The sequence below is a fragment of the Mus caroli genome, unplaced genomic scaffold (assembly GCF_978045245.1).
Source record: "Mus caroli unplaced genomic scaffold, Mus_caroli_1 scaffold_13, whole genome shotgun sequence".
In the NCBI taxonomy this organism is placed as follows: Eukaryota; Metazoa; Chordata; class Mammalia; order Rodentia; family Muridae; genus Mus; species Mus caroli.
Genome location: NW_028227268.1, coordinates 120228519 through 120246033, shown reverse-complemented (window position 1 = coordinate 120246033; position 17515 = coordinate 120228519). Strand labels below are relative to the sequence as shown.

The 17515-nt window shown below is 42.8% G+C and overlaps 1 protein-coding gene across 6 annotated transcripts in view; it reads left to right on the top strand.

The window, feature by feature from the left end:
* Eif4enif1 (eukaryotic translation initiation factor 4E nuclear import factor 1) overlaps positions 1-16680 on the top strand; it is a 44126-nt gene extending 27446 nt beyond the window's left edge. For 5 of the 6 annotated variants that reach the window (XM_029483727.2, XM_021176314.2, XM_021176319.3 and 2 more), the window contains exons 8-19: positions 233-368; positions 544-723; positions 2288-2520; positions 6337-6408; positions 6791-6974; positions 7889-7968; positions 8519-8658; positions 11492-11576; positions 13019-13151; positions 14465-14809; positions 15264-15431; positions 15941-16680. In XM_029483727.2, coding sequence (XP_029339587.1) covers positions 233-368; positions 544-723; positions 2288-2520; positions 6337-6408; positions 6791-6974; positions 7889-7968; positions 8519-8658; positions 11492-11576; positions 13019-13151; positions 14465-14809; positions 15264-15431; positions 15941-16179 — 1995 coding nt within the window. In that variant the 3' untranslated portion in view covers positions 16180-16680. The remainder of the gene's footprint in view (positions 1-232; positions 369-543; positions 724-2287; positions 2521-6336; positions 6409-6790; positions 6975-7888; positions 7969-8518; positions 8659-11491; positions 11577-13018; positions 13152-14464; positions 14810-15263; positions 15432-15940) is intronic. The other variant, XM_029483728.2, reaches the window with a different exon arrangement.
* Positions 16681-17515: the final 835 nt, after the last annotated feature.

The following is a 17515-nucleotide window of genomic DNA, read 5'->3' as shown; positions in this document are numbered from 1 at the left end:
TTAAACATCAAGACAGTAGTTACAGCTTTTGGAGTGTGTTTGTTTTTGTTTGGCTTTGAGTTTTTTATATAGTTCCTGTTTACACCAAATTAGTTATATTTTGCCTGCACTCATTTGTTCTACTAAGAAGGATCATTTCTGAGTCAGCAGTGTCAAAGGAAGTTTCAGAGTCGGTGGCTTAACTTTTAACCTTCATTGGTCTTTCACTTTGCCCCTTTGTCTTTCTTATCAGATGATAGAAGATGTTCTGGGGGAAGGATCGGTCTCTGCCAGCCGCTTCAGTAGGTGGTTCTCTAACCCAAGCCGGTCAGGGAGCAGATCCAGCAGCCTTGGATCCACGCCCCATGAAGAACTTGAGAGACTGGCAGGTAAGATGACTTCACATTCTAGCCTTGTATGTCAAGTGGGCCTCCCCTGCCATGCTTCTAGGGTTAAAGAGGCTTTAGATATGGAAAAGCCTTCAGTTTCTACTCTCTTTATGCTGTGGAAGGGAAGTTTTCAATTCTCAATGGGACCAACTGTGACATTTATTTACAAAATCAGGTTTGGAGCAAGCCGTCCTCTCTCCTGGACAGAACTCGGGGAATTATTTTGCTCCTATACCATCGGAAGACCATGCTGAAAATAAAGTGGACATTTTAGAAATGCTACAGAAAGCCAAAGTAGATTTAAAACCTCTTCTTTCTAGCCTTTCTGCAAATAAAGAAAAACTGAAGGAGAGCTGTAAGTATTGTTGAGAATCTGTTTTAGATATTTTAAGTTCACGCTTTCTTAAATGTTCTAAGAAAAGAATAGTTTTGAGCCGAGCGTGGTGGCACGCGCCTTTAATCTCAGCACTCAGGAGGCAGAGGCAGGCGAATTTGAGGACAGCCTGGTCTACAATGTGAGTTCCAGGACAGCCAGGGCTATACAGAGAAACCCTGTCTCAAAAAACAAAAAAAAAGAAAAGAATAGTTTTATTGTACTTCTCATCAAGTCAGGTGCATGCCAGGAATTTAGTGTTTTTCAAAAAGATCCAATCATGGTGCCACATAGCCTTGAGTCTTAAGCTCTGGCTAGACTAGAACTTGCTATGTAGGTCAGGTTGACTTACAACTCAGAACCTCTGGCTTCTGCCTCTAGAGTGCTGATGTTAAAGGCGTGCACCACACCTGTCCTCTCTGGTTTTTCCTTACAGCAGGGTTGTAGCAGCAGTGCAGTGAATGTTTCTGTCCTCCCAAGCATAGCTTGCCTGTTCCTCACAACACTGTCGCAATTTGCCATGTTCTCACTTAGGCAACAAGTTAGTGCCTTGAGACCACAGTGCAGCCTTGTTGCTGTTAAATTGTCTGGATTCTTGTGCCTGGTAGCAAAGTCTGGAGAGATTTATTACAAAGTATTTTTCTTTTTTTTTTTTTTTTGGTTTTTGGAGACAGGGTTTCTCTGTGTAGCCCTGGCTGTCCTGGAACTCACTCTGTAGACCAGACTGGCCTCGAACTCAGAAATCCCCCTGCCTCTGCCTCCCCAGTGCTGGGATTAAAGGCATGTGCCACCATGCTGGGCACAAAGTATTTTTCTACGTGACACACAGGAAGTTTTTTGAGACAGTGTTTTTTTATGTAGTTCTGCTTTTCCTGGAATTCACTATGTAAAAATCTTACCAAGGTTTGAAATCTCATACCCCTTAGTTCTACCATCCCAGTTTCTAGCATCTAAATATTTTTGGTGTAGTTTATTCCATTTTTTTTCCTTTTTTTTTTTTTTTCAATTTAAGATTTGTTTTATGTATGTGAGTACACTGTAGCTGTCTTCAAACACACCAGATCACGCATCAGATCCCATTACAGATGGTTGTGAGCCACTATGTGGATGCTGGGAATTGTGAGCTGTCTAGTGTGACTGCTGGGAATTGAACCTCAGGTCCTCTGTAGAAACAATTTGGGTTTTTAATCACTGAGTCATTTCTTCAGGCATGGGTCACTTTCCCCTTCTACTACCAACCCCCGTTTTGTTTTTGAGACTGGGTCTCTTTAGTCCTAGCTGCCCTGGACCTTACTGTGTATGGCTGGCCTGTGCCCTCTTGAGCCCTGGGATAAAAAAGGTGTGCACTGCGGTGCTCAGCCATCTCTTTCAGTGTATGTAATTTCAGCCTTATTCCTAACTGATCTAAGTGTTCAGGTTACCTATTTTAGTGTTAGCCCTTTTGACAGCCTCACTTTAGTTACAAAATAGTTGTCATTGGCAGCCAATGGGAATTCTTTCTAAACACCCTTTGCTTGGTGTAACAAGAACTTTCTCAACTTCTCAGCACATTCAGGGGTTGTACTTTCAGTGGAAGAGGTAGAAGCAGGGCTGAAGGGCTTGAAGGTGGACCAGCAAATGAAGAATTCAACTCCCTTCATGGCAGAACATTTAGAGGAGACCCTGAGTGCTGCGAGTAGCAATCGACAGCTCAAGAAAGATGGAGATATGACTGCATTCAACAAGCTAGTGAACACCATGAAGGCAAGTGGGACTTTGCCTACCCAGCCCAAAGTCAGTGTAAGTATTCAGTACACCTCACCCAGCCTCTTTCCCTGTTTCTGTATCACCTCCCACTGCAATAATAAATGGGTTTAATGAAGGTATTCTGAGTAATTTGGAAATTTCTTTAGAAGTTGTTTAGTATTTGGTGTGTGTTTGTTCCTTAATTATCAATATTGATTTGTTATTAGAAAAAGCACATCTGTGGGTAATGTGTATGTTTGGGACATACATTCAATTATAGGATGATTGAATAATTCACGTGTTACATCAGTTAATACAATACCTTCATGAAGTTCTTTCCTAAGAAAAGTAATTGAGTTGTGGATTTTTTTCACCCAGTTTGGAGAAAAGCATACCTAGTATGTGAGGTTATCGATGCAAAAGGGAGAAAAATGTAAGAAATTGATCGTTTGTGCTGAATTGAGCATAGTGATGTGTGCCTATAACCCTAGTGTCTGAGAGGATCAGGAAGTCAGGACCAGGTAGGGCCACCTGATTGATACCCAGTTGTTTTATTTTGTTTTTGTCTTTGTTTTCCCCCTGAGATAGTTTCTCTGTGTAGCCCTGAGTGTCCTGGAACTCACTCTGTAAACCAGTCTGGCAACAAACTCGGAGATCTCCCAGCTTCTGCCTTCCAAGTGTTGAGATTGAAGATATGAGTTACCACCTCCTAGCCGTAGACAATTGTATAGTAAATTTTTCAAGATTTATTATTTTTTTTTTGTATGAGCATTTTGTCTGTGTGTCTATCTGTGCACTACTTGCATGCCTAGCGCACACAGGCCAGAGAAGGGCATCAGGCCCCCCTGGAGCTGGAGTTTCAGAGGGTTCAGATCCATCATGTGCGTGCTTGGAAATGAGTACAGGTCCTCTGGAAGAGCAGCCAGTGTGCTAACCACGGAGCAGTCTCCCGCCTCCTACAGTAAAGCCTTTATTTTCACACTTTATACACACTCTCAGATATCTGGATTGCCTGCTCTCTTGGCTAGACGGTCACACTGATGAATTAGAATGCCAGAGGTGGAGGTGAGCATAGTGGTAAAGACTGGTACTTCCATCACTGCTTGGAAAGTGGAAGCAAGATAATTAACAAATTCAAAGGATAGCCTGGTCTAGAAAGTCTCTCTCCCTCCTTCCTTCTCTCCCCCCACACCTCTCATAAAGTACATAAGTACATATCAAAGATGTGGGATGTTTTTGTTTTATTTTGGTTTGTGTTTTTTAAGACAGGGTTTCTGTGTGTAGCCTTAGCTGTCCTGAAACTCACTCTGTAGACCAGGCTGGCTTCAAACTCAGAACTCAGAGATGGACCTGACTCTGCCTCTGAGTGTCTATGCTACATCTCAGGTTACACCATACAACTCAAAGGAGAAAGATCCTATAAACTGGTTCAAAGTTATTACCACACAAAGAAGTACTAGAAATGCTGTCAAATGAAGTATGATATCATACATCCTAGCGTTTGGGGGATTAAGGCAGAAGGATTATAAGTTGTAGGCCAACCTGAACTACCTAGTAAGTTTATGCTAGCACGAGGTACACAGCAAGATAGAGTTCATACCACAAGTGACTGTGGGTGCGACTCAGCTCTCCTGCTGTTCTTTGTTACCCTGGGGGGTTGGCACTAACTAGATTTTTTATTCAAATCCTGTCATAGGATTTGTTTTTCCTTTCAGTGTGAGTCTCCAAAGAAGTGGAGACAGAGGAGCTGGGAGCAGTTGGGAGGAGGAAGCAGGAGAAAAGAAGGGCAAGTTTGAGACCAACTTGGGCTCCATAAACAGTCTTGTAGGAAAGAGAAGGGAGTTCAGTATTTCATATCTCAACCTTTGATTGTTTTTACACAATATTGACTTTAAGTTGTGAGTACACTTAGTTTGATATTGGAGGTTCCATGCTTTTATGTATCCCTAGTTTCAGGTGTGGTGAGGAAGTGAGTCTCTGACATCTGGTAATAAGCGGCTAGACAAATATTTACACAAACTCAGAATTGTATCTGTGTTGGCATGTGGGGTCCTGCTCTACTGCTAAAGACAGCGTCTTTAGTCCTCCCTGCTGGATACTAGTTCTCATCTAACTCTGTCCATCTAAGTAATGAAGTTCACCTCCACACTGTTTTACATGAAATTGCAGACTCCTGCAAGTGTGATAAGCCATGAAGTAAGTTGCCTATTTATTCAAGTCATCTGCACTTAGCCCTAATTTTAAAACCAATAATAAAAGGCTTGGAAATGGACTTGGATAGATCTATCTACTGGGAGGGGAATTGCATCAGAAAGTACTTCTGACTGAGCTCAGTGGTCGCACAGTATTCAGACATACATTGGGGGGCTGGGGAGGGGTGCAGGTTAGATATACAAAGCAAGACCATTGGCAGATTCAGAGCAGAATGTCATGCATATGAGTAATTTTAAGGAGCTTAACTTAAAATAGTAACATTTAAGTTTCTGGAGTTTTTTGGGTTTTGTATGAGACAAGGTCTCTGTTGGTCTGGCTGTCTGAAATTCACTATGTATACCAGACTAACTTTGAACTTGGATCCACTTGGCTCTGCCTTCCGAGTGCTGGCATTTAAGGGCATGTGCTACTTTTCTAGGCCAAAACTTTGAAATGGTAACAATTCTGGTCAAATTTGCATGTTGTTCATTATTTTTGGTTTAATTTGTAATGCTTAGGAACTTTGGACATTCTAGAAAAGTTCTGTGCCTTGCCTAGTTCGTAGCCATTTTTTGTGAAGCTCATCCTTGCTTCAAACTCCTGATACTTCTGCCTCAACCACCAGAGTGCTAGAAAGAAAGTGTGCACCACTGTCATGCCTAGCTGTCACTCTTCTGTTAGTTAGTGCTGGCTTGTTTTGTTTTCAAAGATTTTTATTGTTTTAAATATGTGAGTGTTTTATCTGCATGTATATGTGTATTACATACATGTTTGTGCCTATGGAGGCCAGAAGACATCTGATGATCTTGAACTGGAGTAATAGATGGTTGTGAGTTGTCATGTGGTACTGGGCACAGCACCCAAGTTGGTCCACTGGGAGAGCAGCTAGTGCTCTTAACCACTGAGCCCTTGTTTTTTAATACTTCAGTCAATAATTTTTTATTTTATTTTATTTTATTTTGGTTTTTCAAGACAGGATTTCTCCTTGTAGCCCTGGCTGTTCTGGAACTCACTCTGTAGACCAGTCTGGCCTTGAATTTAGAAATCTGCCTGCCTCTGCCTCCCAAGTCCTGGGATTAAAGGGGTGTGCCACCACTGCCCGGCAATAAATCTTAATAATGACAATGATCAGTAAGGGTTCCTTCCGAATGAAAATCTCATAAATTGTGGTATCTGTCTAACTGAGTGCTCCTCAGTCTCAACCTTTCTTTGATGGTGGGGACAGTGTCAAGATCACAGGAAGGGACTACTCCGGCTTTGGGAATATTTCCTGATGACTCTTCATGTACTTGGGAAGGATCTTTTGAGCGGCGTGGGATAAGAGAGAGTTGGTTGAAAGTTTTCTGTGGGGCCTGGAGAGATGGCTCAGTGGTTAAGAGTACTGACTGTTCTGCCAGAGGTCCTGAGTTCAATTCCCAGCAACCACATGGTGGCTCACGACCATCTGTAATGGAACCAGATGCCCTCTTCTAGTGTGTCTGAAGACAGCATCGGTGTACTCATACATAAAATAAATCTTTAAGAAAGTTTTCTATGACATTGAGCATTATTCTGCTGTTAACAGTCAACTCCCTTGGGAGTTGCATATTTTTTGATATATATGGTCTCCAAACTATAAAGTGTGTTGAAATTGAAAACTTTTTTCTTTGTTTTTTTTTTTGTTTTGTTTTTTTTTAGCGAAACCTTGAAAATCACTTGTTGGCCCCTGCTGAGATTCCAGGCCAGCCTGTTTCTAAAAACATCTTACAGGTGTGTTACAGTCTTACACTTATCCCTCAGACTGACCTGTGTGTGATAGTCAAAGATATACTGTTGCTATCTAAGGTCATTCTGTTAAGCCGGTAATCCCAATGGCGCGTCCATACTCGCACAATGACTTTAAATGTTTCTGGTTTACCAGTTTGTTGTTTGTTTGGAACTTGATTATCTAATCTGTATCTGTAGCACTAACTTAGAGCAAATGTTGTTAGCTAAACATTTGGGGAAATGTCTTGCATGTACAGATGCCAGATCCTCAGTGCTGCAAGGAAGAGGCATTGGCTAGCTCTCAAAAGTGAAGTTAGTTTTCAAAGCTTTTGACTAGAAGGAAGAAATAGGTTTGTTCACAGGGATCTGGCATTTCTGCCTATAGGAACTTCTGGGTCAACCAGTTCAGAGACCCGCTTCTTCCAATCTTCTCAGTGGCCTTATGGGGAGCTTAGAGGCTACTGCATCTTTATTGAGCCAAAGAGCGCCCTCTCCTCCAATGTCACAGGTGTTTCGAACTCAAGCAGCCTCAGCAGACTACGTTCATCCAAGGATACCATCACCAATAGGTAACTAGTGCTTTAGCAGTTCTGGGGATGGAGGGAGAGCCTCATGCTTACCAGTTAAACACTCCATCACTGACTTGGGCTCCCAACTAGTAACTGCTCATAAGCTTGCAAGGGGAATATATGTGTTATACTGATTACTGTAGAGGTGTGTAGTCAAGGTGGAAGATAGTTTATTATCTCCTTTAAGTCAACATGTTCATAGTAAACTTCTTTGTATAGCTCTGTAGTTTTCGTATTTAGAGAATTCAGCTGAAAATACTTGACTTGGATTCTTAGGTCTATTCTCGATAAAGAACTTTAAGCTTTAGGAAAGCACTTAAGATGATGAAGCACAAGGATCTCAAATTTTAAGGCCAACCTGGGCTCCATAATGAGTTTGCAGCTACGTGGAAGAGCCAGACAAAAGTAATGGCTTTCTGGCCAGCACTTGTAATTGGTAAACAGTGAGCAGTGAAGTCCTGTGATTGTTACAGAATGTGCCTGGAAGAAGCAGTTCCAGCAGGCTCGGTGTTTCTACTATTGAAACACTAGAGAGAGCTGGCTCCTTGCCCTTGCCAGTCATATACCTTAGTATTGTCCACAGTGGTGGGGACCTGTAAGGAGAGTCTCAGAGCACTGGACTCTGCTTTAGCACCAGTTGGCTTGTCAAGCACGGCCAGTTTGCTGAATAGAAATGTTCTTAGCCCAGCCCGAGAGCTCTCAGGAAAGGACAAAGGTGACAGAGTAGTGTGAAGGTTACACCAGCAGGAAAGGCTGTTAAGGGCTCTGCTTAAAGCCCACAATGTGGGAGGAGAGGGAGAAGGGTATATACTGTCAGTCCAAAGAAGCAATGCTTCCTGTTGGGCAAGAGCCAACTTGCTGGTTGGGTGCTGATGCTGTCCTGGGCTTCATTGATTCTGAAACTTTCCTGGCAGGTTTCCCTTCAGGACCCCAGCAACTACTTGGAGATCCATTCCAAGGCATGCGCAAGCCCATGAGTCCTGTCACAGCCCAGGTCAGGCTGAGCTGTTTCTCTTTGCCTTTTCACTCTTCTCTTGCTTGTGGGGTAGAGAATTGAATTGCAACAATGATGCGTGGTTTGTTCTGAGGTAACTGTTAAGTTCACAGAGGAGAAAATTGCTGAGTGGTTAGTATTACTTAAAATTTTTCTTCTTTAGATTTACTTATTTTCTGTATATGGGTGTTTGCTTCCATTTATGTTTGTGCACCATATATGTGCTCATTGCCCAAGGAATTTTCAGGAAAGCATTGGATCCCCTGGAACTTGAGTTATGGACAGTTGTGAACTGCCTGCCATGTGGGTCTGGGAATTGAACCTAGATATTCTGCAATAGCAATAAATGTTCTTAACCACTGAGCTGTCTCTCATCCCACTATTTAAATTTTTAAAATATCATTCAGTGGACACCAGCATAACTTAGTTATTTGCAATATTCAATTTTCTCAGCCACTGTTTAAAACATGAGACATACCTTTTTGGAAAACTAGTTGAACTTCCTCATTCTTTTACTGATTGTCTGTCCTCTACTACTTCTATTGATCAGATGAGCCAGCTAGAATTGCAACAAGCTGCTTTGGAGGGGCTGGCCCTACCACATGACCTTGCAGTCCAAACAGCACCCTTCTACCAGCCTGGTTTTAGCAAACCACAAGTGGACAGAACCAGAGATGGGCTCAGAAACAGGTACATTAATTACTTCTGCAGATTTGGGTACTGATTTGTAGTCTTCCTGAGACTGGTAAATCATATAACTCATGAATCATATATCATAAATATAACTTGCATATCCTGATCCAATGTAAGATAGGTCCACCCCACTGCAGATGGTATTGATAGAGGAAATATGGTTGAAATCTCCAAGGTCCTCCTGTGTCCCCTTTGTCTGTGTTACCTTTTTACCTCCCTCAAGTGACCACTGTCTAACCTTTAAAAATGATCACTACTTTCATTTTTTTTATTCTATATAGTGTTTTATATTCTTTTTTTTTTTCTTTTTTTTTTTTTGGGGGGGGGGGGGTCCAGACAGGGTTTCTCTGTGTAGCCCTGGCTGTCCTGGAACTCACTTTGTAGACCAGGCTGGCCTCGAACTCAGAAATCCACCTGCCTCTGCCTCCCGAGTGAATTTATAGTGTTTTTACCAGTTAATTTTTTTTTTCCAGTGCTGGAGATTGAAATCAGGGCCTTGGACATACTAGACAAGCACTCTACTACATACACATCAGACCCACTAGCTCTTGTTTCTGAGGTTTTTTGGTTTTGAGACAAAATTTTTCTGTTTATTTCTGGCTATCCTGGAACTCACTCTGTAGACCAGGCTGGCTTTGAACTCAGAGATCCACCTGTCTATGTCTTCTGAGTGCTAGGATTAAAGGTGTGTACTGCCTCTGCCTAGCCTTGTTTCTATTTAGTTTTTGCTGTTGTTTTGAGACATGGTAGGATCTCACTGTATATCATTGAACTAAAGTTCCTGGTAGTCCTTCTGTGTCTTTTTCTAGAGTGATGGGATTGTGAGTGGGTACCATTATGCTCAGCCCAGCCCTTTGAATCAGGGCCTCAATATGTCTGGCCTTGAACTGTGTAGCCCAGGGGTCCTCAGTTTCTTGGCTTTCCCTCTTGTGTGCTGGGATTAGGGGGATGCTCATCACAGTCTGCTTAGCCATCTGTTTGAAATGGTATAAAGCAAAACTTGATGTAACTTCCTCTTGTCATAGATTGTATGTACTGACTTACAGATTCACTCTTTGTGTAGGATTGTTTCAGTTTGTTGATAGCTAACGGATCCAGGCTTTTTTCGTTTTATGGGGTGTGTGTGTGTGTGTGTGTGTGTGTGTGTGTATGTGTATGTGTTCCCCCATGTGTGTGCAGGCTTTTTTCGTTTTATGGGGTGTGGGTGTGTGTGGGTGTGTGTGTGTGTGTGTGTATGTATGTGTTCCCCCATGTGTGTGCAGGATCCCAAAGAGACCAGAAGGGGAAATTAGAAATGGAGTTACAAGTGACCATGAACTGCCATGTTGGTAGTAGGAGCTGAACCCAGGTCCTCTGGGAAGAGCACTGAGGCCTTGTAACCAATGAGTCATCTCTGCAGCAATGCTTGTTTTGTTGATGCGGGTTTTTAACTGTACTCACTACCTTGAGGATGCACTTTTTTGTTTGTTTGTTTATTTTGGGTTTTTTGGTCTGTTTCTCTGCTTTTTGCCCTGCAGCCTAAGAGTATAACACCCTTGAGATTAGAGGTGTCATCAGTTTTGTTCACTGTTGTTCTCCTGCACTGACAGTGTTGCCTAACACAAAAATGCTCTGTTTACAAAAAGGAGTAAATGATAAATTGTGTGAAACTTCCAGGTTTGGAGATCTTTCCCATATACACTTAGAATACATTGCCATGTGCTCAGACGTCATCTCAGGATATCATAGTTTCTGAATGCTGATTGGAAAACTTACAGATTTAGGATCCCAGCATTGCCTGTGATTCAGAGGATTTTGCTCATTCACTGTAGGTACAGTGAAATACTCACTAACCAGTGAGTACACATACACTTTTTTTCTCAGCCTGTTTCTATGTCGACCCTATTTCCTGTTTTCCTCTAGGATAAGGGAGAATAAATAGAATGGCTGGTGATAGAAATCCCAGCACTTGGGAGGCAGAGCAGGAGGATGTTTGAGTTCAAAGCCAGCCTGGTCTACATAGTGAGTTTCAGGGTAGTCAGTACTATGTAAAGAGACCCTACCTTTAAAAAGAACAAAACCTCATGTGGTAGTACATGATGAATATAACTGGGCTATGAAATAACTGATTTGAATTAGTGTCTCAGAGATAGAGCATCAGTTGCATTACAGGCACTGTGAATTGCTGCTTTCACCTATCTGAAGTATTCTAGCCCCCACAGTAAAGGCTTCTAAGCCAACCCACTAGTGCTGTTTATAACTAAACTATGTACCAGCCTAGAGAACTATATATGCCCAAAGCCCTGATTCCCTGTGCTCTCTGCCTGAACCTTTGTTTCTTCTCCTTAATTTTTTTTTTTTTTTTTTTTTTTTTTGGTGTGTTTGTTTGGTCAGGGTTTCTCTGTGTACCCCTTCCTGTCCTGAAACTGGCTCTGAGGACCAGTGGGGCTTGAACTCAAAGATCCACCTGCTTCTGCCTGCTGGGATTAAAGACAAAGTGCCACCACTACCAGACTCCTTAGCTTTGTACTGGTCTCACCTAGCTTCTTTTTTCCTCAGGGTCTCTGGAGTTCTGGTCCTTCTTTCCTTCTGCTTTATTTTTTCACTGTACTTTGTTGGTATCTTACATCTATATCTCTTGGTTTGCCTCAGGTATTGACTGTTCCCACTCAGAGGTTTTCTCTTCCCTCAGAATTTAGCATGCACTTTTTTCATATTTTGAATGTTGAGAAATTAAATTGGATAAGTGAAGGTATGCTAAGTTCCTAGACTTGTCTTGAGTTACATGGTTTTAAGACTTGGCATTAAGTAGTTTGGAACTGACTGGCACTGTTAATTGATTTGTTTACAGGCAACAGCGAATGTCAAAGTCACCAGCACCCATGCACCGCGGAAATTCCTCTTCCCCAGCTCCTGCTGCCTCCATCACAAGCATGGTCAGTGACCTTTACTAACTGCTTGGCCTCAGGATTTTCCATCTGGTTACCTGCATCGTACCAGTGTGTTACCTGTGTCTCTGAAGGTCTTTCAGATCTGTTTGTCCAGTACATCTTCCCCTAACCCATTATTCTCGTAAAGAAAGTATGCTCTAGCAGATAGGTGAACTTGTGCCACAATACAACTCATCAGTGCTTAAAAAAATAGCTGGGCCTAGCACCTAGCGACATGTACCTTTAATCTCAGAACTTTGGTTTTTTTTGTTTGTTTTTTGGGTTTTTTTTGGGGGGTGGGGTGGGGGTCAAGACAGGGTTTCTCTGTGCAACCCTGGCTGTCCTGGAACTCACTTTGTAGACCAGGCTGGCCTCTTAAAACTCAGAAATCCACCTGCCTCTGCCTCCCAAGTGCTGGAATTAAAGGCGTGCACCACCACCGCCCAGCAGCAAATAGAATTTAAGGCCAGCCTGGGGCCTTGTGAGGGCCTAGTGTGACCCTCCAAAAAAATAAAACAAGATTAGCTGTTGTGGGAAAGTAGAAGAACAAATGTGAGGCTGGAGATGAAAGAGGAGTGACTGGTCACATGATGGAGTCCAGTGAACATGCTGGCAGGTCTGTAAATTGTTCTCTTATGGGTTTATTGGTTTATTTGTGATGATACATCTAGCTTTACCAGTGGGCTGGGATTTTTTGTTTTGTTTTTAACTGATACAGACTTATCCAATCAAAACTGATAGACAAGGGGACTAGAATAGTTCTGTGCTTCAGGACTCCATATGAACTCTGCACTAAATACCCCAAAGGCTCTTGCTTTAGAGAAACTCCGGAAGGAATTTTGTTCATGAGTTAGGCCCTGTCTCATCCTTTATAAAATTCATTATAAAATTATATAATTTCATTATAAAATAAACAACAAAGGATCCTTAATGGTTCTAGTAAGGTGTACGATACTGAATTTTCATGTAAGTAATTTTAAAAGACAAATACGAGGAACAAGTGGTATCATAGGTTCTGAGGTTAACATCTCTCCCCATTTACTGAGGTATATTTCCAGCCAGGCCCTTCCCTCTTCTCAGCGCTACTTCAGGGTTGAGAAACACGAGGACAGACACAGGCCCATTTTACAGGGCGGCAAAGATGGGTTGAAGCTCGTGGGACAATGTCTACTTACTTGCCCCTTTGTGCTCTCCTGTAGTAGCTATAGATCAGAGCATTAGAATTACCTCTGCCCATGTAAGGCAAAATGGGGACTCTTCACCCTGTTGAAGATGGCTTCACCTGGTAAAGCCAGGCTCAAGAGCAAGTGCTGCATAGCCCAGTGGTCAAGTGCTTCAAAGGGCATGTAAGACCCTCGGTTTAATTCCTGAAAAGATAAAATGAAGCCCTGGCTTCGTGTTAGGAAAGGCACTTGAGTGTGCTGATCTCTGCCTCTCCTTCTCTGCAGCTTTCTCCTTCCTTCACCCCTACCTCAGTGATCCGGAAGATGTATGAAAGCAGAGAGAAAACCAAGGAGGAAATGGCCCATGGAACAGTGGTTCCTGGTGATGGTAAAGAGGATACTCAGAAGGCCAGCGAAGGTACTGCTGCTTACCTGTGTCAGAACATAGGCATGAATGACTGCAGTGTCAGGGAGATGGGTTAGTGAGCTCAAACTTGCTCACTTGACATTGTGGCCAGCCTGGGTAACGATGTGCTTTAGCTTATGATTCTTACCATCTTTCAAGTTGAATAACAAATTCATTTAGCATACTGATATAGCTCAATTCTTTTTTTAACACATTTGTGTATTTGCCTGTGGTATGTCTGCATCATGTGTATCCAGTGCCCAAGGAGGCCAAGGAGGGCATCAGAACCTCTAGAATTGTGAGCCACATGTGGGTGCTGGGAAGAGGATCCAGGTAGATGCAGGGTTGTTGTTGTTTCTGTTACAGGTTGTTTTATTTGCAACAGGATCTCACTGTGTAGCTGTGGCTAACCTCAAACTCACAGAGATCTACTGGTCTCTGCCTCCCAAGTCCTGGGATTAAAGGTGCCTCAACTACATGCCTGGCAACTTGTGCTTTTTGTTTTGAAACACTATGTCAGAGTTTTTTGAGTTATTCCTTTATGCACCAGGAATGCAGCTCAATTGTACTAAGTAGTAGAAGACTTGCCAGCATGTACAAGGCCATGGGTTCATATTCACTCCCCAAGGGAGGAAATGACAACAACAAAAATAATATTTCAGCAAAGAATTTGAAGACCTTGGCATCTATGGACTGGATAGATAGATCAGGGCACTGTTTGCTCTTCCAGAGGACCTGGGTTCAATTGCCAGCACCCACATGATAGCTCACAACCTTTCCTGACTTCAGCCCTAGGTGACCTAGCACCTTCCCCTGGACTCTGTGACAGGCACACAGACATGCATGCAGGCAAAACACCATCCATATACATCATAATATAAGAAAATAAGGTTAAATAAAATGTGGGCATCTATTCCTAGCTCAAGGCCTAACTACTCTATGACCATCACTCAACTCCTGGGCTTAGGGAGAGTAGCAGCTGTGCATCTGCCTACATTTAAAGCAAATAGATGACTTTCCACAAAAGCATCTAACATGGTTAAGAGGAAAAGAGAGCTGGGCAGTGGTGTGGCCCAAGCCTTTAATCCCAGCACTTGGGAAGCAGAGGCAGGTGGATTTCTGAGTTCGAGGCCTGCCTGGTCTACAAAGTGAGTTCCAGGACAGCCAGGGCTATACAGAGAAACCCTGTCTCAAAAAAACAAAAAAATAAAAAATAAAGGAAAAAAGAATTGTCAGAATTTTTAAAAGTAAGATTTGCTGGGTTGTTGGGAATTGAAATAAATTGATAAAGGATATCAAAATGTCGTGTAAATGAACCCTTACAGAGAACCTGCTGTCGTCCCATCCCATACCCAGCACTGATCAAGACTCTTCCCCTACGACAAATCCTAAGCTTTCAACATTGCAGCGGTCTTCATGCTCCACCCCACTCTCCCAGACCAACCGTTACACCAAAGAACAAGATTATCGACCTAAAACAGCAGGGAGGAAAACGCCTACCTTGGCATCCCCAGTCCCAGGAACACCTTTTCTCCGCCCTACCCACCAAGTTCCCCTTGTCCCTCATGTTCCTATTGTTCGACCTGCACACCAGCTTCACCCAGGATTAGTCCAAAGGTTGATAGCCCAAGGGGTACATCCACAGCATCTTCCAAGTTTGCTCCAAGCTGGTGAGTTTCTGACTGGGTGTGGGCATTGGTTATTGGTCGTAGTATAAAAATTGCTGCCACTAATTAAATGTTACATTATACTAGGTATTCCAAAAAGACCTTACTAGATTTAAATTCTTCTACCTAAGTAGTGAGTCCAGTCTAGTCTCACTTCCTTAGCTCACAAAAAGATTAGGAAACCTGCCAGACAGTGGTAATATTAATCCCTGCACTCAGGAAGCAGAGGCAGGTGGATCTCTTTGAGTTCAAGGATAGCTACACTAAGGAACCCTGGCTGTGGCGTTCATTTACACTTGTGTCTGTGTATGCATATTCATGTATCCTGGCACATGTATGGTGGCAAGTGTTCACCACACCCACCTCCTTGTAAGTATCCAAATCAACAAAAATAGTAAAATTTGACATTTTTAGGAACATGTACACAACTCATAAGTTTCCTCTTTCTCCCCATCAGGTGTGCTTCCTCCTGGGATAGACATGGCTCCTTTACAGGGGCTATCTGGCCCACTCCTGGGTCAGCCCTTATACCCTTTGGTCTCTGCTGCTAGTCACCCTCTCCTAAACCCTCGTCCTGGGACCCCTCTGCATTTGGCAGTGATGCAGCAGCAGCTACAGCGCTCAGGTAAGGTTTAGAAATAGGCCAGGCTAGCTGATCACACTGGAAAGTTCTGAGATTTCCAGCAGCAGTAGTTATCACTGCCCCTTTGTTTCTTAGGTGTCACTAGAAAAACAGGTGAAGTGAACTGACCTGTGCAGTCTCAGGGATTATTACTACTGCAAGGACAGTGGGAGCCAGGCATGCTCTGGCTCTGTGTTTCACTTCTTATAAGCCTGAGAATCTTTGCTGAGATGTGAACATGTCAGCCTTGGTGGGTTTTCTTACGTTGCTACCTAGCATTCTGCACTTTAGGAAGCCTTTGGTTAAATCCTCTGGTAGACTTCCCATCCCCCAAAGTAACAAACCATTCAAGCAAAGTAAGTCAGAAAATATTGTCAATACTGAGAACAGGACTTGGGAGTGAGTATCCAAGGGTGGTCTTAGTAGACTTGTGGGGTTCTGTGGGTGGGGTGTAAATGAAGCAAGGCCTAGTGTAGAGCTACTTTGCTGCACTGACACTCTTCTCTCCATAGTTCTGCATCCTCCAGGCTCTAGTTCCCAGGCAGCAGCTATCAGCGTTCAGACTCCTCAGAATGTACCCAGCCGGTCCGGCATGCCCCACATGCACTCCCAGCTGGAGCATCGTACCAGCCAAAGGAGCAGCTCCCCTGTGGGCCTTGCCAAATGGTTTGGCTCAGATGTGCTACAGCAGCCTCTGCCCTCCATGCCCACCAAAGTCATCAGTGTAGATGAACTGGAATATAGACAGTGAAGAAGGCAGGCTGGCTCACCCATACCTGGACCTGTGGTGACACCCTGGTCATGACTCTCATTCCCTCTCTGTAATGGGCTTTTACATTGGAGCACACTATGTGAAGATGTTTAGGGGATCCACATACCTACCATGATCTACATTATGACAGAAGGCTGTTAAATAATCGAATGAACCTACATGGTTCAAATACAAGGGACACAAGATTGTCGGTCCTGGAAGTCTTTCTTTTATAAAATATGTGAATGAAGTGTTGGTGTCTTCTAGAGGTGACACCTAAGGGTTCTGAAAAAATAAAATGTATAGACCCTTATGTACAGACCTGTGTATAAACTTTTGTACATACAAATAGGATAGCTTTTTTTTGAACTTATACATACAGCTGTACATAAAGTAACTATCAGTTAGGCTTGTGTCAACTGTTTGGATTTTTTTCACTTGAATATTTGGGACTTTTTCTTTTGGTTTATTAAAAGTTACATATGCCACGTGTGTGAACGATATGGCTGGTACTGTGTTTATTTCTTCCATGAACTAAGACAGTCTAAATTAATTCCTTTCACGTTTTAATTTTACCTTAGGACTTCTGGAATTTCTTCTGCACATAAAGTTCTGATAGCATTAGTTTAAGCTGGACTAACCCTGAAAGTAGCTTGTGGCAAGTATCAAGGAATCATTATACTCTACAAAATCAAAGTTGACAGAGAAGTCATATATGGTAATTTTTCTGAAATTCACTGGCACAATGTTAATCCAGCCTGACTCCAACTAATTAATGGTCACATTAATTTAAGTCTTTCCCTTGCCTCTGCTGCATTAGTTTCTCTCAAAATTGTTAAATTACAACTTGAGGTCTGGTATTATATAAACTGAATGTAAAGCATTCTGAAGGATACTATACTGATTGCAGGTTTTTCAGTCAGGTTCAAGCTAATTTGCCCAGTCATTGGATTAATTATGGATCTGGGGCCATAAATGCTATTTTAATTCTACTATAGAGATTAAAATAAGCCATTCTCCATTTCATAATATTCTGTTGGACTTTGACTGCAGGGGCCTCCGAGTCTTGACAGTAGATTATAATCCTTCAGCTGTCCACTCTACTGGAGGAGGAGAAACGGGTCACTTTTCAGCAAAACCTGGCTGTGGATCAGGGCAGTCTGGTACTTCCAAGCTCCTTAGATGCCATCATGCTCTCAGTGACTCCTCAGCTTCAAGAGGAATCTGGAAAAAGCAGTCCCACTGGTCAGCTGAGGAACACTAGTGCACTTATCCTGGGTGTCTGCTGAGTCAACAGTGGTAGTAAGGTAAGGGCAGGATGTGTCAAACTGCCAGT